This window comes from Poecile atricapillus, chromosome 35 (genome assembly GCF_030490865.1).
Source record: "Poecile atricapillus isolate bPoeAtr1 chromosome 35, bPoeAtr1.hap1, whole genome shotgun sequence".
NCBI classification, from domain to species: Eukaryota; Metazoa; Chordata; class Aves; order Passeriformes; family Paridae; genus Poecile; species Poecile atricapillus.
Genome location: NC_081283.1, coordinates 1,972,131 through 1,996,307, shown reverse-complemented (window position 1 = coordinate 1,996,307; position 24,177 = coordinate 1,972,131). Strand labels below are relative to the sequence as shown.

Below are 24,177 nucleotides of genomic sequence, written 5' to 3'. Positions count from 1 at the left end.
GGGGTCACAGCAGGACGAACAAATGAAGCTCAGGACCTAAAAAATACATCTTTATTAAAAATACAATCAGTCATTCACCACGCTGAGGGTGGGGGGGACAGAGTAACAGAGTCTGAGGGAGGAAAGCACAGCGAGGGCTGGAGAGCAAACCTGGGACAGGGACAGACCTGGGACTGGAACAAACTGATGGCAGAAGCTCCAGGTGAGGTAGGGGCTGGGTTGGGGGTCCCCAGGGCAGCTGAGGAGCTGAGGGCAGCGCTATTGCTTAGGAAGTTGCATAGATTGGGGCGTCCCCTCCAGCTTTGTGCTTTGGCAGAGCTCCCCAGCCAGCACTGGGAGCTGGAACATCAGTAGGGTCACCCCCAATCCCCGCCCGCACCCACCGGGAGAGGAGAACAGCAGAAGGGCAGCGAGGCAGGGAGGAAGCACATCCACACTCATCCTCAGCTCTGGCATGAGGAGAGGGGGCTGAGCATGGCCTCTACCCCAACACCACATCCAGGGGCAGCCAGCAGACCCCGAGGCTCCACAGCTCCACCGGGGAGGTGCTGGAGTTGTTGGTATCCACACGGGATTGAAGCCAAGGCAGAGGTGTGGCCCGACCAGCTGGAGCTGCGTGACATTTGTAACAGGAGGAGGAGGAGGAGGAGGTCACTGGCAGCTCCCTCACCACGGCTCCAGGCAGGTGCTGAGCACACAGGTACCAGCGGGACAGGTCCAAAGTTCCTCTCGTGTGTCACCCTCAGGCACCTGCACAGGGGATGGAGGGGAAGGTCCATCCCCACCCCAGGCTGTCCAGTGCCCAGTGAGGGGAATGGGGCTCCTGTCTGCAGCCCACAGCTGTGGCATGGAGCCAGAGAAGCACCCAGGTTTGGGAGAGGGTCCCTGCCCCGGGGGTGCCACCCTGGGAGCTCACAAAAGTCCACTGCAAAAGTTGGGCTGGGTCCAGGCTGCATCCAGGACCAGGTGACCTCCAAGACTGGGGAGGCTCCCATGCATCCCGGCCCCACAACAGCCAGAGCTGTGCTGACAGCAGCCTTCACACCTCAGGCAGGAGCTGCAGGGGAAGGGAGGTCAGATCCCCTTTTCTCCCTGTCAGAGGGGGTCATCCCCACAGGCTCCATCCCCACAGGCTCCATCCCCACAGGCTCCATCCCCACAAGGACCATCCCCACAAGGACCATCCCCACAAGGACCATCCCCACAGGCTCCATCCCCACAAGGACCATCCCCACAAGGACCATCCCCACAAGGACCATCCCCACAGGGTCCATCCCCACAAGGACCATCCCCACAGGGTCCATCCCCACAGGGTCCATCCCCACAGGGTCCATCCCCACAAGGACCATCCCCACAGGGTCCATCCCCACAGGGTCCATCCCCACAAGGACCATCCCCACAAGGTCCATCCCCACAAGGACCATCCCCACAGGGTCCATCCCCACAAGGACCATCCCCACAAGGACCATCCCCACAGGGACCATCCCCACAAGGACCATCCCCACAGGGACCATCCCCACAGGGTCCATCCCCACAGGGACCATCCCCACAAGGACCATCCCCACAGGGACCATCCCCACAGGGTCCATCCCCACAGGGACCATCCCCACAAGGACCATCCCCATAGGGACCATCCCCACAGGGTCCATCCCCACAGGGTCCATCCCCACTGGGTCCATCCCCACAAGGACCATCCCCACAGGGACCATCCCCACAGGGTCCATCCCCACAGGGACCATCCCCACAGGGACCATCCCCACAGGGTCCATCCCCACAGGGACCATCCCCACAGGGTCCATCCCCACAGGGACCATCCCCACAGGGACCATCCCCACAGGGACCATCCCCACCATGCCTGGAGCAGCCCAGCAGTGGTTCTGCTCCTCAGGGCAGCTGACCTCACTGGACATCCAGATGCTTGTGGGACAGGGACTCACTCCTGTGATTCCCAACAGAGAAGCCATTGATGTTTTCCTCCTCCTCTTCATCATCTTCATCGTCATCATCATCATCCTCCTCGAAGAGCTGCTCGTTTAAGAGACTTCCCAGGCCAAACTCCCGCTCGTGGGCAGACACCTCGTTGGGGGTGACGTGAGAAGCACCACCCACAAAATCAGCAAACCTGGGAGAAGCCACAGAGCAGCACATTGGGCAGTTGTCTCCTCTGGAGAGGCCCTGACACACACAGGGTAAATCATTTTGGTGCTGGGACCTGGTGTTATCCCCCCCAGCACTCTGTGCTCCCACCCACCACAGATCTGTGTCTCTGAGGACAGAGGTGACAGCACAGGGAGACACAGGGTGCCCACCCCGAGCTCTCTGCTGGGGATGTTACCTTTTGGGAGACTGGATGCGGGACACCGTGCTCCAGGCAGAGAATTCGGGGCTCTGGCAGGAGCTCCGCAGCTCTGCCAGGGCCTTGCGGGTCTCCACCTCACCCTGGAGCCGAAATTCCTCCTCCGTCAGCAGCCGAGGAGGGCTCGGGCCCAGCCTGGAATTCTGCACCCTCCTGCCAGGGGGGCAACACCAGTTAATGCCTGGATGGGGTGGGACCCCAGGAGCAGAACTCTCAGGCAAGACCAGCACATGAAACCACCTCCCAGGGCAGGAAATCTGGGAGCTCAGCTCCCAGGGCAAGAACCCCTGGGCAGGATCAGCTCCTGGCACACAAATCTCTGGGGCAGAACCAGCTCCTGAGACGTGAATCCCTGGGATAGGCCGAGCTCCCAGGACAGGATCAGCTCCTGGGTATCGTAGGGTGACTCTATGATGATTTATCCCCAGTCAGCTGCTCTGTCGATGCTGGATATTAATTTCTACACTTTTAACACCGGTTCTGAGGGTGCAGGAGGGACAAAGAGAAGCGTGGAGTTTGTTACCAGAAGCTGCACTCACTTCTCTGCATTCTGCTCTGCAGCACCAACAGGACAGAGCTCTCCTTTGCTTTCAGTTTTAACAAGTTTTTCCTTTTCTTGGATCTGTTCAAAGCTGCTCTGGACTGAAAACCCAGAAAAGCACCAGAGCTCACACCTGGAGCCCAGCAGGGCCTGGGAGCTGCATTCCAGCACCAGAGGAACTGAACAGAGCCTGAGTGAGCCAAGCAAAGCAACCCCTGACAAAAAGGACTTTCTGAATTTGCCATCTCCTCAGAACTGAGAGAGGTTTTATCGTTTAATGTTGTTCAGTTTTTATGCTTGTGAATACTTTGCTCTTGTTGAATATTTGCTATTAAATAAACTGTTTTTTTCCACTTTTCTCCAAGGAAATCTTTTCCTGAACCCATCAGGGGGCTGCTTGAATTTGCTTTCTGGAGGGATCCCATTTGGAGGTTTCTTCCCAGATTTGCCCTGAAGCAGGACACAGGGCCAGTTGGCAGTGGGAAAGTGGAACACACCCTTCCAACCTCTGCTCCTTGCTCCCAAGGGCCCTCTCCTGCACCAGTCCCAGGGGAAAGAGGGCACAGTCACCCACCCCACTCCCAGTATAAATCCTGGTTCTGTGACTCATCCCAACCCAGCTGGGAGCCCAGAGCAACTGGAATCCTCACCGGTAGGCAGCGAAGGCCCAGTGCAAGGGGTAGTCCAGGTTCTTGGTGCAGACAGCGATGAGCACCAGCCCCAGGGCGATGGGGTGGATCTGGATGCCCGAGTACATCAGCAGCAGCCCCAGCAGCTGCAGGGCCCAGGACAGGAGGTTGATGCTGCGCTCGTTCTCCAAGGGGCCGTACCTGTAGCACACGGCGAAGCTCAGGAGGCCCACCAGCAGCAGGTAACCTGTGGGAGAGCACAGGGATGGGGCAGAAACCGGGGAGCTCCGTGAGGATGAGGGGGGAACCTGACACCATCCCCTGGGAGCAGCAGCAGCAGGGACAAGGGGGACTCAGCATCGCTCCCCAGCACTCACCAGGTGAACTGGTGAGTCCCAGAGCTCCCACCTACCTAACAGGTACTGCCAGTAGGATTTGCAGATCTCCTGCAGGTTCTTGAAGATCAGCTGAAGCAGGTACAGGGAGAAGGACCAACCTCCAACCAGCAGGAAGTACACAGGGCTTTTCTGGGGGAGCACAGGGAGGGTTGCAGCAGGCTGTGGATACCTCCCCTAAGTGCTGAGCTGCTCTGTACCAAACCCAGTCCATCCCAGTCCATCCCAGTACAGGAATGGGAAGGGCCAGGAGGCCTCTGAGCCCCTCAGGATGTGACACCTACTTTGGGCATGACCTTGGACATCATGTAGACGAGGACGAGCAGCGAGGCCAGCAAGCCAACACTGATCCCAGCTGAGTAGTAGAAGATCTGGCTCCTGCAGTGACCACACAGGGAATCACTCACAGCAGGTGTTTGATGGATACCTGTGCACAAACTGCCCACCTGCCCCAGCCCCTGGGGAAAGGAGGGAGCTCACCTGCTCAGGGAATCCCCACAGAAAAACAACAGCAGGCCCAGGAAGAAAACAAGGAACAGCTTAGGATCAAAGCCTGGAAAGAAAGTGAATCCCCGTGGAGAGGAGCACGGTGGGGAGCTCCCACCGGCCTCAGGGGCACAGGACAGGGATGGGGCAGCGTCCAGGTGAAGCTGCAAGTGCCCCAAATCCCTTCCACAGACCAAATTCCCTTCCTGAGGAAGGAACAGCTCCTTGGATCATGAGCTGCCCTGTCCTGCTGTCCCCTGGGCAGCCCCCAGACCCCTTTTCCCCAGCGGGGAGGGGACGTACGTCGGAAGAGGACGACGGAGTAGGTGGTGCCGGGCTCCAGCAGCTCGACCTTGAGGCAGGTTTTGTTGCTGTAGAGATCCACATCGATGCTGGTGTCGTTGAGCTTCCCCCTCAGGAAGGAGAACAGCACATTCCACACGCTGAACTTCTCCAGCTCCTCCTCGCTGTCCACCTGGGTGACGCGGATCATCCGGCTGCTGGTGACGCGGATCTGCGGGAAGAGAGGGGGGAATGGAGGGAGGGGCTGGAGCAGGGAGGATCTGCCTCCTCCTCCTCCTCCTCCTCCTCCTCCTCCTCCTCCTGCTCCTCCTGTCACCTGTGTCCTCGTCCAGATGTCGTTCCACCGCGGGACGCGGGTGTTGGTGTAGCAGAAGCGCTGGGATTCATGGTGGTGGGACGTGTGGCCCTCCTGGAGCGGGATGATGGGATCCTTGGTGCCTGGGGAGCGCACAGGGAGGGGGTCGGGCCCTGCTGCCCTCTGCTTCACCCACCGAGCCCTTTCCCTGCCCTGGGATCTTCCCCTGAGGCACATTCCCCCCGCTCCTGCCGCTGTTTTCCTGGGAATACATCCTCCGGTTCCTTTTCGGGATAATCCCGTGGGGATCAGCACAGCCCCACCCCTGCGGCCCTCCCAGCTCCAAAATCCGACCTCACGGGCATTAATCCACCGGCACGCACTCGCCCCCCGAGGTGAAGCGGCTCCCGGGCCGCGGGGAGAGCGCGACCGTCCCGGGGGACCGGGACAGCGAACACGAAACCCCGGTCCCACCGGGCCGAACCGGCCCCCGCAGCGTGGAGGCCCCTGGAAGCGCTCAGAGGGTTCCCCGGGGGCGCAGGGGGTCTCTCAGCGGGCACCGGGCAGTTCCCCGAGCCCCCGCCGCCGGTCCCGTTCCCTCCGGGGCTGTCGCCGCCCCGCTCCACACCACGACGCCCCCCGGTCCCCTCCCACGGACGCCGCTGCCCCGCGCACCTGCAGCTATCAGGAGCGGGAAGGGCAGGAACAGCAGCAGCAGCACGGGCAGTCCCGGGAGCCGCCACCGTCGCCCCGGAGCCGGTTTCATCCCTCCCGCCGCGGCTGCCCCGGAAACTTCCGCTTCCGGCGCCCGCCTGGCCCGGCCGCCGAGGAGCATCCACAGCCAATAGGAGAGGAGCTGGCGGGGTTTTGCCGTTAATTGACAGCTGATTTAGCCTATCAAGAATCATCTCCGATCTCGCTCCCGCCCCCCTGTAGCCTGCCACCTTGATTGACAGCATTTCTAACCTATCAGCAGTGGGCATGCAGGAAGCATCCATGTTCCCGCCCTCGGTTACCACGGTGACCAGCGTGCCCCCTCCATTCACTCAACAGCCACGCCCCGCTCCGGTAACGGCTCTGACAGACACACCTCTCGACCAATCACAGTGCAGGCCCAGCAGGCCACGCCCCCACCCCGTGTATCCCGCGTGATTGACAGCTGCCTCCACCTATCAGAGCGCGGCCTCGCTTTGTTTGTGTGAATGGGGTCACGCGTGGGGTGCTCGCAAGTCCCGCCCCTCGCCCCCCGCCCCTCCCCCGGCAGCCGAACCCGCGGCCCCGGGCCCCGCCGGGGGCTCCGCCGGGGCGGGCGCGGCACGAGGGTCCCCGGGTCCCCGGTGACCGAGGGGCGGCTCGGCTCGGCCGGGAGGGGCTCCGGTTCGCCCCGCTGCCGGCACCGTCCGTCCCCTCGCAGCGAGGCTCCCCCAGCCCCGGGAAGGCGGCGCCGCCCTCCGCGTGGGTCCCTCCCCGTGGGGCGGCGGCCGGCCGTGGGCGGGCAGCGGGGAGCGGGCTCGGGCGGCCCCCCCGCTCCCGCTCCCCCTCCGCGGGCCGTGGGCGGCGGAGCCGGGAAGCGGCGGGGCCGTGGGCGGAGGATGTGCGTCAGCCGGGGGCAGCGCCGGGGCTGGGAACGGCCCCGCCGAGCCGGACGCTCGGTCCTGGAGAGGAGGGGGCGTGACAGGGGGGCGGTGGGGAGGGGGGTGAAGCGGGAGGTCTGGGGCAGGACCCCCGCCATGGGGAGCGTGGCCGTGCGGGACCCCCCGGCTGCTCCCCCGGCAGCTCCGGGGATGCGCTCCTGACACCGGCACGGCCCCCCCGGCCGGGATCGCGCGGGGGCGGCTCTGGCCCCTCGCCAGGCGCCGGCCGCGGTATAAATAGCGCCGAGCCACGCAGGGCCGGACCGGGGTGTGGGTCGTGACACCCCCCGCCCCCCCCCATCCCCGCGGGAGGGACCCCGGTGCTGCGGGCGAGGGGTTTCAGCATCCCCCCAGCCCACCCGAGAAACCTCCGTCCGCTCCCGTTCCCGCTGCCCCGGGGTGCTCACCGCGATGCCTTTGGATGGCAGCGTGTGCGTGCCGGTGTCACCAAGTGCCAGCCCTTCGCGAGGGCTCCGGCACCGGGGGGGCACTGCCGGGACAGCGCTGCCGGTACCCGGAGCATCCCCGCGCCCGGCCGGGCTCTCACCCAAAGCGGGGATGCTGCGTGCGGGATCCCCGGGGCTCGGGGTGTCCCCGCCGACACCGAGCACCGCGTCCCTTTCGGGGGCTTGTGCCTCTCCCACGGACCCCCCCCCCCCCCGTGCCACGCGTGTCCTCCCCGCTCCCTGCCGGGGCTGCGGGACCCCCGGTGCCGCCGTGCGGGGCGCCGCTCCCGCTCCCCTCCCGCTGCTCCGGTGCCGGGGGGGGGAAAGAAGGGGGGCCGGTGCCGCCGCCCCCGCCGCTGCCCCCCCCCCCGCGCTCGGCGGGGGCGGCAGCCGCGGGATCCGCCCCCGGGGCCTCCCACGCGCGGCGCAGCCGGGGCCGCTGCTATTTCACGGTCCCGCCCGTGTGGGCGGCGCGCAGAGCGGCGCGGCGCGGCGGAGGGAGCGCGCCCGGCCCGGCCGCGGGACCCCCGAGCCCCGGCACCCCCCGGACCCCCGGCTAGAGCCGGCCCCGGAGCCCCCCCGCCCCTCCCCGGCCGCCCGGCGGGGCGGGCGGAGCGGACGGAGGCGGTTCCAGGCGGCGGTGAGCGAGCGGGGGACGGCGGGGAGGGGACGGGGCACCGGGGGGCACCGGCCAGGGCGAGAGTCCCGGGGAACGGTGGCCATGGTGGGACTGGGGGCACCGCAGGGGGACGGAGCAGCGAGGGCCAGCGGGCAGGGCGGGGGGGTCCGAGGGGTGTTGGCCACGGGGCTCCGGGCGGGTCCGGGGTTGCACGCGGGGAGGATGGACCCGGTGGGACCGGGGGCACCGCGGCACCGGGGGGTACCGGGCGGGGTAGGGGGCTCGTGGGGGGGTGGCCTCGGTGGGACCGTGGGAACACAGAGGGACGGTGGGGACGGAGGGGGGATGGGACACCGGGGGTCACCGGGCAGGACAGAGAGCCCGGAAAGGGATGACCCCGGTGGGTTTGGGAGGAATGAGGGGGATGGGGCACAGGGTGGGTTCGGGGCACCGGAGGGCATCAAGCAGCTGCGGGGACGCTGTGGGAGGATCGCCCTGGTGGGACCGGGGCGGGGATGGGGGCACCGAGCGGGGCGGGGTCACCAGTGAAGGATGGCCCTGATGGGATCCAGGGGACCACGGAGGAACAGGGCAGGGCAGGGGGCTTGGGGGATGTTGGTCGTGGTGGGATCGGCACTGGCACATCATCCCCGGGGCTGGGGGGGCTGGGGGAAGCCCCACGTGTGTCCTGCCCCACAGGAGGACCTGGCGTGGAGGGGCTGCAGGGGGGGGCAGAGGCTGGGCACAGCCCGGGGTAGGGGGTTGGGGCTGGGATGAGGGTGACCCCACTCATGTCTGTGCCATGTCCCGGGGCTGTGGCTGCAGCGATCGTCCCAGCCCGGAGCACATGGGTGGGACTGGGCGCCCCGCGGGGTTTAAGGACACTGGAACACCCGTACACGGGAGTGCTCCCTCTGCCCTTTATCCCTAGGCTCAGGGGTGGGGAGGGGGTTTCTCCTGCGTGTCTGTCCATCCCGGTGGTGAGTCCGTCTGTCCTCTGTCCACCACAGGCTCGCCATGGCCCTGCCCCGCACGCTGGGGGAGCTGCAGCTGTACCGGGTGCTGCAACGCGCCAACCTGCTGGGCTACTACGAGACCTTCATCCAGCAAGGGGGGGACGACGTGCAGCAGCTCTGCGAGGCGGGCGAGGAGGAGTTCCTGGAGATCATGGCGCTGGTGGGCATGGCCACCAAGCCCCTCCACGTCCGCCGCCTCCAGAAGGCCCTGCGTGAATGGGCCTCCAACCCGGGGCTCTTCAGCCAGCCCGTCTCGGCCGTCCCGGTCAGCAGCATCCCGCTCTTCAAGCTCTCCGAGGCCGGCGGGCGCAAGGCGCTCAGCAACGGGCACGCCAGCCCCAGCGAGGCCGCGGGCAAAGGGGGCGGCAGTGCCGGGACGCCCCCGGCCCGCAGCCCCACGGAGCCAGGGGAGAAGCTGTCACCGTCAGCGGCTCCACCGTGGCCGGGAAGGAGCACCCCCGAGTCGGAGGGTGGTGGGGATGAGGAGCCGGGGGGTCCCCCCTTCTCCCCGGGCGGGAGCAGCGGGGAGCAAGCGGTGGGCACGGAGCTGGAGCCGGAGTTGGCACGGACGGTGGTGGAGAGCGTGGAGCGGCTGCTGCAGAGCTGCCCCCGGGGCGGCGAGGCCGAGCTGCGGGCGCTGATGAAGCTCAACAAGAAGCTGGCCAAGGCTGTGGGGCACATCTTCCAGCTGGAGGATGGTGACCGGCAGAAGGAGGAGGAGATCCGTCGGCACAGCGCGATCTACGGCCGCGGCGAGGCCCGGCGCCGGGAGGGCAAGCAGCTCACCCTGCACGAGGTGGGCTCCGTGCTTGAAGTTCCTGGAATGTGCTGGGTTGGGACAGGGACCGGGGCAGCTCTGGGGGTGGGGGTGGGTGGGATTCGAGGTCTGCTCCTACTCAAGTGGCATCTGCCAGCCTGGAGCTGGTGCTGCCTTAGCCGAGGGTCGTGTGGGCGCTGCTGTCCCGTGGGCGCTGCCGTCCCTGTCCCCGCTCACACATCATCTCTGCCCCCAGCTCATCATCAACGAGGCGGCCGCCCAGTTCTGCCTGCGGGACAACTCGCTGCTGCTGCGGCGCGTCGAGCTCTTCTCGCTGTCACGACAGGTCGCACGGGAGAGCACCTACCTGTCCTCGCTCAAGGTTGCCAGGTGAGCCCAGACCTGGGAAACCCCCACCTCGTAGGCCTGGGGGGGCCTGGCTGTCACCCCCTTGCACCCAGGGAGCTGCACCGTGATCCAGAGCTTCTGGATGGGGCCAGGACCGTGCGGCCCCCAGTTCCCCTTTGGCAGCGTGGGTGGTTTCTGCCTGACCTCGGAGCGTGGGAGGTGGGGAGGATGGGAATGACGGGGATGCCAGGCGTGGGCGGGGGGCACACCAGGCAGTAAAGGGATGCCTCTGGGGATACCCCATCTCTTGTCTCCATTCCCAAAGCCCCCTGCCCACCGTGCCAGGGCTGCCTTTTCCCTTTGCTCTCCAGCTGCTTCCCTCTTTTTCCGCCCCCGATTCCATCCGTGCCAGAACCCCGGCTTCTGGCATTGCCCTGCCTGGTGGCTCCGCTCACAATGTGGGGCCTTGCTGTGGCCACCCCCACGCCTGATACAGCCCCCTTCCACCCCCAGGGCCCATCCCGAGGACGGCGGTGCCATCGTGGCCAAGCGGCTCAAGCAGGAGGTGGGTGCAGGTGCAGGGGGAGCGTGTGCAGGTGCGCACACCTGCGAGCGTGGGTGCGACATGAAACGTGCCCGGGGCTGCCCATGCCAGCTCGGGGTGACGGCCGTGGGTGTTGTGGGGTGGGTGGTGCAGGGGGATCTGCTCACCTGTGTGCTCCTGGCAGGCGGGAGAGCAGAGCCGCCCTGAGCTCCTGGCACTGCCGGTGGGGCTGGAGCCCCCCGGGGCCGGGTACCGAGCCAGCTTGGAGGAGGACACGGGCAGCCTCTCCGGGGAGAGCCTCGACGGCCACTTGCAGGGTGAGTGGGGGGTCCCTTCCCTTCGCGGGTGGCTGGCGGTGGCAGACCCCTGGCGCTGACTGTCACCCCTCTCTCGGCAGCGGCGGGGGCTTGTCCCCGGCTGACCCCTCCGCCCGGTGCGGCCCCGGACGTGCCCCTCGGCCTCGCGCCCCACGGGCTCTGGAGCCGCCACATCCTCCAGCAGACGCTGATGGACGAGGGGCTGCGCCTGGCCCGCCTGGTCTCGCACGAGCGCGTGGGGCGGCTCAGCCCCCTCCTCCCGGGGAAGCCCCCGGGACCAGGTGAGCCCCCGCGGGGCCGGGGGGGCTTCGCCGTGGGCAGGGGTCAGGGCGGCACCGCTGCTTTCTCCTGTGGAATCGTGTCCTGACGCCATCTCCGTGTTCTCCCCACAGAGTTCGAGGACGGGCTGGCAGAACGGGGTCCTCCGGCCCCCCCAGACCCCCCTCGGGGCACCATCAAGGTGGAGCAGGAGACCAGCAGGCAGTGAGGCCCCTGTAGCCCCCCCGCCACCATTAACGAAGCAATAACGTGCTGGGGGACGGGTGCGGCGGCGCTCCGGGCCCGGGGAGCTTGGTGGGGGGGGGGTCTCAGCCACAGCCCCCCGACCCCCTCCCGTCCCACACCGACGCTCTGGTGTTACCTCAGCCGCGGCGGGATGCGACTCCCCGCAGCAGCAATACCCTCATCCCGCCCGGCTCCGCGCCCCCGCCGCCCCCCCAGGGCTGGGGAGCCCTCGATGGACTGGAGACCCCTGCAGAGCCCCCCCCAGTGCTGACCGTTCCCCCCTGCACACCCCGGCCCCGTCACCGCGCGGGGACAGACGCGTCGCGCTGTGCGCTCCCACGTCAGCGCTGCCGCCCACGCCGGGCACACGGTCCCCCCCCCCCCCCACCCGCAGCGCCCACGCACCAGCCGCCAGCCCCCTCCCCGCAGCACGTGCCAGCTCACTGTGCGCCCCCCACCCACCCTGCGACCACCCCCCAGCACCGCATCGGCTGTAAATACCCCCCCCCTTCCTCCCCCCGCTGCCCCCGCACGCACCCCCCCCCACCCCGCACCCCGATACCTGCGTGTGCTCCGAGCATGGTCCGGGGGGTGTCACACGTGCCGGGGGGTGTCACCCCCTCCCAGCACGACGCAGGCGGCGTTTGACGGGCTCTGGGGAGGTGTTGTTCCCCCCCCCCTCCCGCCCCCCAACCCCTCGGGGTTCCTCCTCCTTCCCCCCCGCTCCCTCCCCATCCCTACAAGCCGTGCCCAGCCCCGGGGTTCCCACTCCCCCCGTTAGGACTGTGTGGTGTCTTTTTAGAGCATTAGCGACTCTTCCTTTGTACCGTGTACAGTAGATTATTTATTTTGTTATTTTGGAATAAAACTTTATTTTATGGCTTATCTTCCTGCCCCCTGCTCCAGCCTGGAGGTGGGGGGTGGGGAAACAGCTCAAAACCCCAAAGCAAGCGCTGACTGCGGGGGTGCGCGGGGACCGGGTCCCCCTCCATGGGGGTCCCGGTGTCCCCCCGCCGGGCACCGGGCTGGCACCTCCGCCCCGGCGCCGTTCGCGCTGCCGCCTCCCGCCCCCGCGGTGACTCATCCCGGCGGCGTGGGCCGGGGGCACCGCCTGCGGCTGCCGGTGCCCCCCACGCAGGACGGGGCCCCTGTGCCTGCACCCCCTCACCCGCGGACCCCCGGCAGCGGCGGGGGCGGGCAGCAATGCACGGAGTGTGTGGGGGGGGGCGGGGGTTACCCCAAATCCCCCCAACCCCGCCTTTCCCAGCTGGAGTTTCCATCCCTGCAGGAGTCGTATCAAGTCCATGAACCCAGGCAAGGCTGGGAGGGAGTGGGGAGGGGGGGGTCCCAGTCCGATGCTCCCCCCCAGCAGCCCCCTCACGCGTGTCCCGGCCGGATGCTGTCATCCCACCGCGCCTCCCCCAGCCCCCAGGAGGACAGGCTGGAATTGGGGTACCCGCTGTGCTGCGGGAGGGGCGCGAAGGGGGGCAACAGGGGCACCTCCTGCAGGAGCTGCTCCAACTCCGAGGCTGATGACTGCTCCATGCCGGGTGACATCCTGGGGACAGAGGCAGCAGGGTGACCGGGGGGGACTGGGAGGGGCTTTCCCCTGCTGACCCCTCCCCGTGCTTACCACCGCGGGGGGCTCTGCAGCGAGGCATCCTCCACGGCCTGGAACGGGGGCAGCTCGGGCATCTCCTCGTCCTGCGGCTCCGCGGAGGGACCCGCGGGCAGCAGCTGCGAGACCTCCCCAGCCATGTACTGGTTGGGCATGAAGGGTCTGGGGGGGCAAGGAACGGTGTAGACCCTGCCCCCAGGGCACAAACCAGCTCCGAGGCATTGGGAAGGCACTGCTTGGTTTGTGGGGGGCTGGTGGGGGAGCTCCAACTGGGAGCACAGGGCACTGGGAGCACTGGTCAGCTGGGGATGGTCACTCCAGGTGTGCCAGCCCAGGGTTGGGGGGAGGGAAAGGGGGGCAGGGCAGGGTGTCCCCCCCATCCACCTGTGTGCCAGGTCTTACCCGGGGGGCCTGAAGGCAGGGTCCTGGCAGTGGGACAGCGAGGGAGGCGAGACCATCGGTGATGGGCTGTGGGGAGCAGGAGCACTCAGAGAGGGGGGAACACCCCCGACCCTGCTGGGGGGTGGAGGGGTGTCCACCCTGCACCCCACCCTGCCCTGCTCCTACCTGTGGAACGGGGAGGTGAGCCTGTTGGGGACCATCATGATATTGCTCTCAACAGTGGGGTAGCCTGTGGGGATGGGCTGGGGGCAGAACGGAGTGGGGGGGCTGCAGAGCACACACAGAGAGGGTCAGATTGAGGGGGGGGTGCTCTGCCACAGCCCCCACCCCACGCCCCACAGCAGGGCACTCACCAGATGGGGGCCAGCAGTGGCTGCATGCTCTCAGGGCGCAGCTCGTGCTGCAGCACGGGCAGGTTGAACATCGGTGCCTGGGGAGCCTCGGGAGGGGCCCCCACGGCGCTTGGAGGCTGCTGGTCCCTGCAAGAGCACATGGTCCCCATCAGCACTGCCAGTCCAGGCTCTGAAGGGGAATATGTGCCACTGGTCTCAGGGGAGGGTAGGAGGTGCACACACGTGCCTCAGTGCAACTTTGGGCCCACCGGGGGCTCTTCGCTCACCAGCACAGCTCTGTTTTTCCCAGTCAGGGATTTCCATGCCCAGGGGATGCTCAGGCCAGCCAGGGGTCTGTGCAAACCCTGGCTCATGTGCACACACCTCCAGCACAAGACCTCGCACCCACCTTTCTCTTTCCACAGTCATCTTGATGGCAGTGGAGACATAGCCCCGGCCGTCCTTGCCTGTCTGCTCTTCTGCTCAGGGAGGAGAAGCATCCATGAGCCACCATCCCCACCATGCCCTGCCAACCATCTTTGCCAGCCCCAGTTGCCCCTGCAAACCAAAGACCTCCCCCCACAGCATTGCAGGGGTGCAGAGGGGCAGCCCAGGGCCCATCCCAGCCCTCCCCACTCACTGTTGTAGTGACTCCCAAATGCCTGGTCCTTGGGGATGTTGGGGTACAGGTTACGGAGCTGCCCCAGGTCCCGGATCCGGTCGCCGAGGCAGCGGATGGACAGGTCCTTGGCAGAGAAGGGCTGGATGTTTTCCACCTGGCTGGAGCCTGAGCGAGGAGAGACACATCACTGGATTCCAGTGGTGGCTCCTGTACCATCCCCTGGCAGTGAGGAGCCCCCCTGCACGGCACCTGACCCCGTCTCACCGTCCTTGCCCCGGATGACGTAAGCGATGGTGACGCCCCCGATCTCGGAGTCGCTGAAGCGGAGCAGGAAGGTCCCGTCCGGCTCCATGCTCAGCAGCTTGCACACGTATTGCTTACTGATGAAACCCATGATGAGCCTGGAGGGGTGCAGAGGTGGGGAAGTGGGATCAGGACCACCCAGGGCAGTGGGGTGGGATCAGAACCCCCAAAGCCCAGCTCCAGGGCACCCACCTGTCTGACCAGTAACTTTTGAGGCATCTCTTGGTGAGGTCCAAAACTCCATCAAACCACTGCCAGAAGGTGAATCCCCGGCCAGGGAGGATCTCCTGAGGCAGAGAGAGGCCATGAGGCTCCCCATGGCCACACTGGCCCCTGACCACCCTGGCCAGCCCTCCCAGTCACCTTGTTGAACTGGGCCCAGGAGACCTGGCGGCCCTGGAAGTCCTCAGGGCTGGCGCTGTGATCATTGAAGATCTTCTGGGCCAGGAAGAAGTAGTGCTCCTTGAGGAGCCCTTTGGTGGTCTGCACCTCTGCCATGAACTTCAGGTTCAGGGTGTCACACATCTTGTCCCAGGGCACTCGATCGGCCACCACGAAGGGCACCCGCTCCTGTGGCCAGGCAGGGGGTCATGAGGACAGGATGCCCACTTTGTTCCAGCCCTGGGCTCTTCCTCCCACCTGCACTGTTCTCCCCTCTCCAGAGCACGGTGAACCCCAGGTTCCAGCTCTTTCCCTCCAGCTCATGGCACTCACAATGTCGGAGAAGGCGTTGTCCCACAGCACAGTGGCTTTGGCGTTGTTGTCCTGGTTCCCGTGGACGATGACCACGATGGGCAGAGACAGGACCTAAGGGCAGAGAGTGGCCCTGAGCCAAGCGTGGTGGCCACCCTGGGACTGTCCCAGCGCAGCACAGGTGCCCCACAGGGGAAGGCTCAGCACATCCAGCCCCATCCCATGGCAGAGGAGCTGGTACCTGGAGGTGGATGGAGACGTTGCTGGGGGTCAAGGTGACGTTGGTGCTGAACAGGACGGCGCATTTCTCCTCTGTCACCGACTCAGAGCCCTTCCGCTCACAGCGCTTGATCTTCTTCAGCAGCTGGGAGGGAGAGCTGAGCATCCCCAGCCTCGGGATCCCCAAAAACCCAACGGAGCCCCCAGCACAGCCCCCAGCCCAGCCCCTCACTGCTGGCACTTACGACGTTCTTGAAGTTGGCGCAGCAGGTCCCACTGGTGGGGTTGGTCTCCAGGGCCACCGTGTTGTGCACGATCTCCCCCGTGCTCTCACTGGGCAGAGGAGGGGGTCAGGGGAGGAGCAGCAGTGGGGAAGCCCCCCTGCCCCCACACCCACTGCTCACCTGAGGGTGTTGCTGTAGTTGCTGAGCTCCAGCTCCCGTGCCTGCTTCTCTGTCACCATGTCAGCCCTCACCACGTAGGGCTTGGGCGCTGCCTTCAGCAGCCGCGGGCCCAGCAGGAACCGGACGTTTGCCTGGAACTTGGTCTGGGTCTTCAGCACCTGTGGGGGCTGCTTCTCCACCAGGAAGGAGCTGAGGGACAAAGGGACACCATGGCACTTGGCAGCTCTGCCACCAGCCCCTGCAGACCCACCTCAACCCCTGGCCACCTTAGCCTGTTACCTCTTGACCAGGCTGGACAACACCTCGTTGAGGCGCTCCAGGAGCCGCGGCAGCAGCTCAGGCTCGGTGCTCATTGCCATCACCTGCTTCTGCAGCTGGAAGTAAACCTCGACCAGGTTCTCGCACCTGGGGAAAGGGGGACCCTCAGTACCCCACCATCACTCACCTGGAGCCCCTTGGGGAGCAGGAGGTTGCTCAGGGTCCCCCAACCCTGCCTTTTGCCCTCTCACCTCTTCTGCAGCGGTGCCAGATTCTCCTCAAAGATGGCCCCGTTCCCTGCCAGCTGCTGTTGTCTCTTCCAGATCTGGATCCTCTTCAGCACCTGCTGTTTGGCCGCCTCCAGCTCCTTCACAGCCTCCAGGATGAGGGTGGGCAGTTCCCTGGGGGCCATGGGGCCCTGCACGGCCCCGTCCCGCCCTGGCCCCTCGTCGCAGAGCGCCTGGATCTCACGGACTCGGTGCTGCAGCCGCTGCAGCCCCAGGCTGAACTTCAGCTCCTCCTGCCGCCGGTGGAAGCTGAGGGGCAGGTGGTGGTCCTGGGGCAGGGCAGAGCAGGGTCAGCGGGGGCTGCAGCCAGTCCTGCACCTCGGGGTGCCCGGGAGGGGGGCAGGGAGCACCCACCCGTTTGAGCACGGCCGCCTTCTCACCCTCCAGGACGGCTCTCACGACGGCCACCAGCCGCAGAGGGTCCCGACGGAAGGTGTTCTGGGGGGACACAAACGGGGGGTGTCAGGGGGACAGGACATGTGCCCCCTGTTCCTGGACCCCTCCCACCCCAGCCCCTTCCCACAACACCCAGCCAAGGCAATTCAGGGGTTCCACAACCACCACAGAACTGATTACCAGCTTTAAAACCATTTCAAATGGTGCAAAGGATCATGGAATATCTGGAGTTGGAGGGAACATCAGGATCATTGTCTCCAACTCAGTTTTTTTTGTGTAAAAAGTAGAAGAATCAACTTCAAATTGAAAAAAAAAATAAATTCCAAATCAAAAGGAATTCTCCATTCCTGTGAGCATTTCTTCCAGCCTCCAGCCTGACACCTGGGGGAGACTCTCCCAGCTGCCCTGGGTGGATCAATGCTTTCCACTGAAAACAAGGAGAGGAATTCCCCTGCTGGCTCCAGCTCTCGTGTCCCGTGCCAGCTCCTCCGGCCTTCACGCATTTCCCAAATTAGCTACTTCCCAAAACAGCAGCAGAAACACGATGGGGGAATGGCTGATGACGTGCTTGGTGGGTTCCTGTGCCGGTGGGAGCTCCAGTGCGGGGGTCTGGATGCAGCACTGGTAGCCCCATGGGCTCTTCCAGGGAAAATGTGGGATTCAGGGGATGAGAGGCCCAGATTTGGCTCCCACTTGCAGCCCCAGCCCTGTGGTTGCCCATCCTGGGGGCCACCTTGCTCTCACTGCCCATAGCAGCACCAAGAGCAGGGAACAGCCTGGCTGGGAATGGGGGAATGAAGATTTGGTGTTCTGGCATGAGGGATGAAGGGAGGAGGGAACACAGGAGGGCTGCTCTGCTTCAACATTTTAAATAATAAAAAAATCCCTAAGCTGAAACATCTGCTTGTTTCCTACAGCAAAAAGCAACAGTCTTGTTTTGGAAAGCCACCCTGCTCCCCAGAAAGTTGTGACTAAAGCTGATCCCTTCCCAAATGTTGGATATTTAGAAGGTCTGTTACCAAATAAGCAGAGTTTTCAACCAGAATGGGGTCTGGGATTGAGCCCTGCTCAGCCCTGGAACTCTGAGCTCTGCTGGCCAGAGGGGATAAATCAGAGGGTTGGGAAAGGGACAGAGCAATTCCAACAGCCTTGATAAGAGAAAGCCCCAAAAATGAACCCCAAAGCTCAGACCAGGAGGAAACGCAGCCCCACACAGCATGGAGGAAGGAAAAATCAAATACATGAGCAGAAAATGGGGAACATCTGGTGAGACGGATGTTCCCCAGGTGCCAACAGCTGGGGGCCAGTGGGGCCCTGGGGGCTGAGGGGATCAGGAGGGTCCCCACAGGATCATTTCAGGGAAGATGTAGCAGCTCCTGTGAGTCACTGGACTGCAGAACCCAGGTCAGCCCTGGAATGCAAACAAACCCCCTCTGTCCTGTGGAACACCCCAAAAACCCAATCTCTGAGTCTGCTCATTGCTCACAAGCCTGGAAATGGGTGTCACACAGGGACCGTCATAAGGCATCGAGCCCTTCCAGCATAAAAGAATCAAGTTTTCCCAGGAGCTGGCTTTAATCCCAGTGTGACCCAGCCCCAGGGTCCCTGCACACCTCGATGCTGCTGACTTGCTGCAGGATCTGGCTCTGCTGCCCATCGCTGCCGGCAGTGCTGCGGAGCTTCTCCAGCATGGCCGAGAGCAGCCTGCTGGCCATGCTGCTGCAGAAGGCGTCTGAGCCATTGATGAACTCCCTGGAGAGGGGAAAAATGGGGAGAATGGGCATGGATCCCTGCTCTCCCCCGTGTGACCCCCAGCCCTGTGCTGCTCCAGGGAGGAAGGGTCCCAGGAGACTCACCAGGGCTGGTTCTCCAGCCACTCGGCCAGGAGACAGCGCAGACTCCGGGGAAACTCGGCGGAGAGGCTGCTGAACTCCTCTGGTGGCATGTGGGACACCAGGTTCCAGAGGGACATCTTGGGACAGTCACCTGTGGACAAACAGGCGAGGGGATGGGGACAGGGCCACTCCAGCAGTCCCCAGCCCAGCCCTGGGGGGGTCGAGGGCTGAGTGCCCCTCAGGGAGGGGGTGAGAGATGCTGCTTCTCCTTCTGCATCTGAACCTGCTGCTTCACCGGGCTGGGGCTGCTGGGGAGGAGGAGTGGGAAACTTGATCCAGGATCAGCCTCTTGGGCAATCCTGGATGGGCTGGCAGCACACTTGTGCCTCAGTTTCCTGCATCTCTGGGGAATCCCTGCTCCTTCTGCCTTGTGGACACACTAAGGGATGGGCAAGAGCTGCTGGAGGTGGCACAGGAGAGCTGGAAGAGCTGGAAGAGCGTGGAGCCCCCAAGTGTGAACTCCCCCGAGCTTGGTGAGCTTGTTCCACCGAGGTGATCCCAGTGAAGTGGCTTGGCTGAACTTCCTCAGGTGTTCCCCACAAGAAGGGCCCCTTCCCCAGCCGCCCCTCACGCTCAGTGGACTCCAGAGATCAGGAAAAGCAAGAAGAGGACTGGGATGAGGTGCTAGACAGGGAACTCCACCCGGAATGCCCGGGCTGGGGGCTCACAGCCCCACCGCACCCCAAGGCGGGCGGTGGAACCCCAACATTCCCACCCCGTCCCCTCAGCATCGCCCGCGCCTCTTCCCGACACCTCCCGCCCTTCCTCCCGCCTCGCCCGCACCCTCCGGCCCCGCCGCAGCCCCGCGGGCCCGGCCGGCCAGGGGGGTCCCCGGGCAGACACACCTCGCTGCCGGTTCCGCCGGCCCCGCCCGGGGCCAAGGCCCGATCCCGCGGCGGATCCCGGCGTCTGACGGCCCAGCCGAGGGGCCGGGGCAGCGGCGGGACCCCCAGGCCTGGCCCTCAGGGCCCTGAGGCGAACGGGCGGGCGCGGAGCCGCGGCACGGCCCGAGCCCCCGCGGGCAGCGCGGTCCCCACGGGCCTGGGCCGCGCGGAGCCGCCGAAGGCGCAGGGCGGAGGTGGAGCTGAGAGACTCGGAGAACCCTGCGAGGGGAAGGAAGCCAGCGTCACTGGGCAACGTCGCAGCCGGAGCAAACAAACGCCTGCGGCCTGCCCCGAGCACGGCAGCGGGAGCACCGCGGGCTGGCGGCGGTGCGGCCCTCGGGGGTCACCGGGCCTCACGGAGCCCCGTGTGCCATCCCCGTGAGGGACCAACCGTGCTGGCTGCGGGCTGACGCCTTCCAGAAATGCTTTTGCTTTCGACTCCACGCTGCCCGGAGCAAACAGATCCCGGGGATTCACCGCAGTGAGCGGCCCGGGGGATGAGGTTACTCGGAGGGATGGATCAGTGGCCGGTGGGAAACGCGCACAGCAATTCTGGGAATGCTGCCGGGCTTTTCCCCACAGTCCCAGTGGGATTTTGGCAGGAGGGGAAAAACAGCCTTTCCTTTTGCCACCCTCGAGGTTAATCCCCATCCTCCTGCCCCATTAAACCTGTATTTCTGCTCAGCCCTGGGAGGCAGCTGCTGGCTGGAAGCGCCAACCTGGAGTGTAAGCCTTAAGCCAGGCATGCCTGGATCTGCTGAGAGTCTGCAGGACAAGCTGCTCTGCTCTCTCCTCCCACAGCCCAGGAGGAGCTCGAGGGGGAACATAATGTCCCCTCCTGGCATCGGTCACAGCACTTCCTTCAGCCCAGCCGTGCCCTGAATCCTTCCCATCCTAATTTCAACGTTTACCTCTTCTTCTCCCGCAGAAGAGCTTTTCCCAGTTCCCTCCTGGGGACAATATCCCATGGGGACCCTCCTCCAGGTCACTCAGGGAAGCCGAGGTGGCAGGGACACAGCTGCGCTGTGGAAACCGGCTCGACACGGGGCAGGATACGGCACCCGGGGAGGGGGAGCAGCCGCCCCCCATCCGCTCCCCGTCCCCAAACCCCTCGATGCAGCCACTTTCGCTTCCTTCTCCACCCTCCTGGGGTGTCCCGTGCGAGAAGGTGGCTCAGGAGGAGCCCAAGCACGGGAGGGGGCTCAGGGACCCCCAAACTCAGCATAGTCTTTGTGCTGTCTTACTGCAAAAAGAAACCTTGTCCCCGAGCTGGAGCCGCCGTACATTCCCCGTCCCCTTCCCTGTCCCGAGGTGCCGTAAATCCCACGGATGTTACTCATTAACCACCAGCCCTTCCTGGCGGCCAGCCGCAGCCCCCCACCCTCGGGAGTGGGCTGTGTCGGGGGGACGGACCCCAGCCCGGCTCAGGTGGGTCCCTCTGCACCCTCCTCATCCTGAGGGGCACCTCAGAGCACGCTCCCTGTGCCGCCAGATCCTCCGGGGCTTTCTCACGGACACACGCTCCGAGGTTTTCCAAATGCTGTGGAAACCCGGACTTCTCTCTGACTCTGCCCTCGCCGGGAAGAGCCCGAGGGATATCGCTGCCCTTCAGCGTGCCTCGGTTTCCCCGGGATGCTGGGGACGCCACTGCTGCCAGTTCTCCGGCCGGGGCCAGAACACAGGACACTGTGGGACACTGTGACAGTGCCACGCGGAGGACACACAGATTTTGGGGGGGGGGGTTCTGGGGGGCTGCCCACTGCTGACCGCTGGGGGAGTGAAAGTTCTTCTGGTGCGTAGGAAGGGGAGCGGGGCCTTCCCGGACGACCCAGCCCAGAGTGACTCACGGCTCGTGGAGCCCGGGCTGGATTCGGTGCCGCTCCCGTCCCAGGAATTCGCTGTCCGGCTCCACCGGTGGGACGGGGGAAGGGGTCTTCCTTGGCCCCCACGCACCCCCCGTCTCCAAACAGCACCATGCCAGGACAGTGGGGTGCCAGGAGAGCTGGGTGCCATCCTCTGCACCCACCCAGCAGCGGGTGCTCTGGGCTCCGGGTCGAGCGTGGCTGCGTTCCCACTTGGGCGGCCGATGCAGCCTCGGCGCCACCGGTCCCGGAGCCCCTTCCTCATCCCCAAACACCCCCCTGAGGTGCTGTCAGTCGCTCCGCTCCCCCTCAGAGGCCCGGCTCAGCCTGTCACACATCACACGTGCCCCCCCCAGCCCCCCAGCCCCGGGCAGCTCCCGCTCCTGGGATGCCCCGCAGAGCCCCGGCCCCCCCTGGCTCCCAGCTCGGTGCCCCTGCGCGAGTTCCTGGCCGGAGCGGGAGGTGCCAAGCAGCGGCAGAGTCCCCGGTCCCGTCCCCCGTTACCTGGCGAGAGCAGCCGCGGGCGGGGGGCGGCCGGTCCCCGCGGGCCCTCGTTCACTCCATAGAGGCGTCGGGCGCGCCCGGTCCCCACGGCGGCCCCGCTCCACCGGGAAGCGCCGAGCGCAGGAAGAGGGAGGAGACGCGCGAGCCGAGGGATGGGAGGGCACCGGGAACGGGACCAGCCTCGGCAGGACCCGGGACCCCCGCACGTCCCCTCCGAGGGGCTGCGGCACCCACCCTCACCCACTCGTGACCCCACTCGAGTTCCGTATCTCCCCACTCCTGTCCCCTATCATGACCGCACTCTTACCCCATATCCCACTCGTGACCGCACATCTGCCCCATTCAGCCCCCACCCACCCACTGCTCGCACCCACGCGTGTCCCCCCGCCCCATCTGTGACACCCGCTCCTGACCCTGCTCCTGCGCTGATCAGGTCCCTCTTTGCTGCCCTTCCAAGCCCCCCGCCCATCCCCGTGGGTGCCCCCCACCCATTCCCGCGGCTGCTCTCGCACCGGGGCAGCCCCGGTTCCGTGGCCCCGCCGTTCCCGGGTGCACCGGGCCGGGCGGTTGGTGCCGGGTTGCACCTTCACCGCGCTGTTTGAATCCCGGTCCCCGTCCGGCGGTCCGGCTGGTCCCGGGCTGTGCCCGCCTCTGCTCGCGCCCTCCGGTACCGAGCCGAGGACGGCAGCGGGGGCACTGAAAAGGGGTGCTCGGTGCTTGGGGGGGCTTGCTGCTGCACGAGGTACCCGTCCCGCCCTCGGGGCGCTCCTCCGGCCGCTCCGACCCCCGCGCCCACCGGAGCGGAGGGGCAGCACCGGGCAGGGCTACGCCGGGGCCGTCAGGGGGCGCTGCCGCACCGCCGGTGCCATCCCGGGACCAACCGGGGGATGCGAGGCCGGTGCTGCCAGGGCTGGGGATGCGGTACCGGGGCTGGGGCAGGGCCGCGGGGTCCCTGCGTTCCACCCGGCTCCTCCCGCCGTGGGGCCAGCGAACTCTCCGTGCTGCCATTTCGAGCATCAAACGCGCCCAGGGGCCCCGTGAGAGCGGCTCGCCCGCTGCGCACCGGGACATCCCGGGAGGGCGGACAGCGGCCGGGGCTGTTTGGGACTGGGAAGGGGCTTCCCGACCTCCCCACGTCCCCGTGCAGAACGGTAGAGTAGGAATGGGGCTCTGGAGGGTGGCCGGGACCCACGCGTGGTAGGAATCAGAATCGCACCCGCTCCCCGGGTCGTGTGGGACGTCTGGGAGCTCTGGGGGAATGGGGGGTACAGAGCCGGCCCCAGAACCCCTCCAGCCCACCGGGTTACACCGCGCTTTTTGCCACCCCGGCGCTTCTGCAGGGGCGGCGTCCCGAGAACATCTGGACCTTCTCCCGAACATCTGGCGCCGCAGCAGCCTGAATCACCCACCTCCCCCCGCAGCTGCCTGCGGCCGGGGTGGGGCGGAACAGGCGCGTGACATAATTAAAAAAACATATGACATCACGCCGAGGGGTCGCACGGTGCCTGATGACGGGGCCGGCACCGTTGCCCATCTCCCTCCTCGGCCCCGGGCCCCCGCAGGCAGCGGAATGGCCCGTGGGTGACGTCACGGTTCTGGCTCTGACGTCACGGTTCTCAGTCAAAGCCGGAGTTGGGTGAGTGATGGCCGGCCTTGCGGATACCGGGACCCCCATGATGGGGGTCTGCTCTTCTGGCCCCCCGGCCCTGAGCCCCACTCCTGTAGCCCCCGCAAGGACGGCTGGTGGGACAGCGAGGGTCCTGTGCACTGGGGGGTGACGAGGGACCCCCTGCCCTGGGGGGACACTGAGGGTCCCACTACTCTCGGACACAGTGAGGGTCCTGCTGCCCTGGGGGAACGGTCAGGGTCCCGCCGCCCTTGGGGGCGGTGATGGTTTTGCCGTCCTGGGAGAATGGCGAGGCTCCTGTTGCCTTTGGGGATGGTGAAGGGCCCACTGCCCTGGGGGACAGTGAGAGTCCTGCAGCCCTGAGAGGACGGCGAGGGTCCCGCTGCCCTTGGGGATGATGAGGGTCCTGCTGCCTCGTCCGTCTCTGTCCCGCAGCCGGTACCGTGTGCAGGTAGAGGGGAGCTGGGCCTCCGGTGGGGAACGGGGGCCAACAGAGCGGGAACTGGCCGGGGGCTGGAGCGGCATCGCGGGCCGGCACCGCGTGTGGCCACGGGAGCCGCAGCGCTGGACCTGGATCACACCGGCTCCGTGCCCGTATCACACCGGCTCCGTGCCCGTATCACACCGGCTCCGTGCCCGTATCACACCGGCTCCCTGCCCGTATCACACCGGCTCCCTGCC

General features: G+C 66.1%; 3 protein-coding genes across 9 annotated transcripts; 1 reads left to right on the top strand and 2 right to left on the bottom strand.

Annotated features, from left to right (window-relative positions):
• Positions 1–36: 36 nt before the first annotated feature.
• On the bottom strand, positions 37–7,173 carry NEMP1 (nuclear envelope integral membrane protein 1). 3 transcript variants are annotated; one of them, XM_058861037.1, is made up of 11 exons: positions 7,047–7,173; positions 5,681–5,861; positions 5,027–5,148; positions 4,711–4,921; positions 4,402–4,474; positions 4,206–4,299; positions 3,939–4,053; positions 3,548–3,773; positions 2,336–2,509; positions 1,899–2,122; positions 37–1,057 (listed from the first exon to the last, which is right to left on the bottom strand). In XM_058861037.1, the coding sequence occupies exons 2-10, from the start codon at positions 5,838–5,840 to the stop codon at positions 1,900–1,902; spliced, it is 1,398 nt and encodes a 465-aa protein (XP_058717020.1). In that variant the 5' UTR covers positions 5,841–5,861; positions 7,047–7,173; the 3' UTR covers positions 37–1,057; position 1,899. The 3 variants fall into 3 exon arrangements, with proteins under 3 accessions (XP_058717020.1, XP_058717018.1, XP_058717019.1); XM_058861035.1 differs by having other exon boundaries at positions 37–750; XM_058861036.1 differs by lacking the exon at positions 7,047–7,173 and having other exon boundaries at positions 37–750; positions 5,681–5,933.
• A 399-nt stretch (positions 7,174–7,572) lies between these two features.
• NAB2 (NGFI-A binding protein 2) lies at positions 7,573–11,569 on the top strand. 3 transcript variants are annotated; one of them, XM_058861032.1, is made up of 7 exons: positions 7,573–7,725; positions 8,715–9,516; positions 9,734–9,867; positions 10,339–10,390; positions 10,554–10,686; positions 10,767–10,967; positions 11,079–11,565. In XM_058861032.1, exons 2-7 carry the CDS (start codon positions 8,722–8,724, stop codon positions 11,171–11,173), a joined length of 1,410 nt encoding a protein of 469 aa, XP_058717015.1. In that variant the 5' UTR covers positions 7,573–7,725; positions 8,715–8,721; the 3' UTR covers positions 11,174–11,565. The 3 variants fall into 3 exon arrangements, with proteins under 3 accessions (XP_058717015.1, XP_058717017.1, XP_058717016.1); XM_058861033.1 differs by lacking the exon at positions 7,573–7,725 and adding an exon at positions 7,959–7,977; XM_058861034.1 differs by lacking the exon at positions 10,767–10,967 and having other exon boundaries at positions 11,079–11,569.
• An 864-nt stretch (positions 11,570–12,433) lies between these two features.
• STAT6 (signal transducer and activator of transcription 6) lies at positions 12,434–22,135 on the bottom strand. Of its 3 annotated transcripts, none has more exons than XM_058861016.1 (21): positions 21,870–22,134; positions 19,465–19,722; positions 18,581–18,710; positions 18,338–18,476; positions 16,683–16,766; positions 16,293–16,597; positions 16,063–16,188; positions 15,784–15,972; positions 15,625–15,712; positions 15,402–15,524; positions 15,182–15,274; positions 14,831–15,037; positions 14,660–14,754; positions 14,429–14,565; positions 14,183–14,329; positions 13,952–14,021; positions 13,564–13,689; positions 13,376–13,477; positions 13,211–13,276; positions 12,824–12,970; positions 12,434–12,748 (listed from the first exon to the last, which is right to left on the bottom strand). In XM_058861016.1, exons 3-21 carry the CDS (start codon positions 18,694–18,696, stop codon positions 12,568–12,570), a joined length of 2,541 nt encoding a protein of 846 aa, XP_058716999.1. In that variant the 5' UTR covers positions 18,697–18,710; positions 19,465–19,722; positions 21,870–22,134; the 3' UTR covers positions 12,434–12,567. The 3 variants fall into 3 exon arrangements, with proteins under 3 accessions (XP_058716999.1, XP_058717000.1, XP_058717001.1); XM_058861017.1 differs by lacking the exon at positions 21,870–22,134 and adding an exon at positions 19,895–21,702; XM_058861018.1 differs by lacking the exon at positions 19,465–19,722 and having other exon boundaries at positions 21,870–22,135.
• Positions 22,136–24,177: the final 2,042 nt, after the last annotated feature.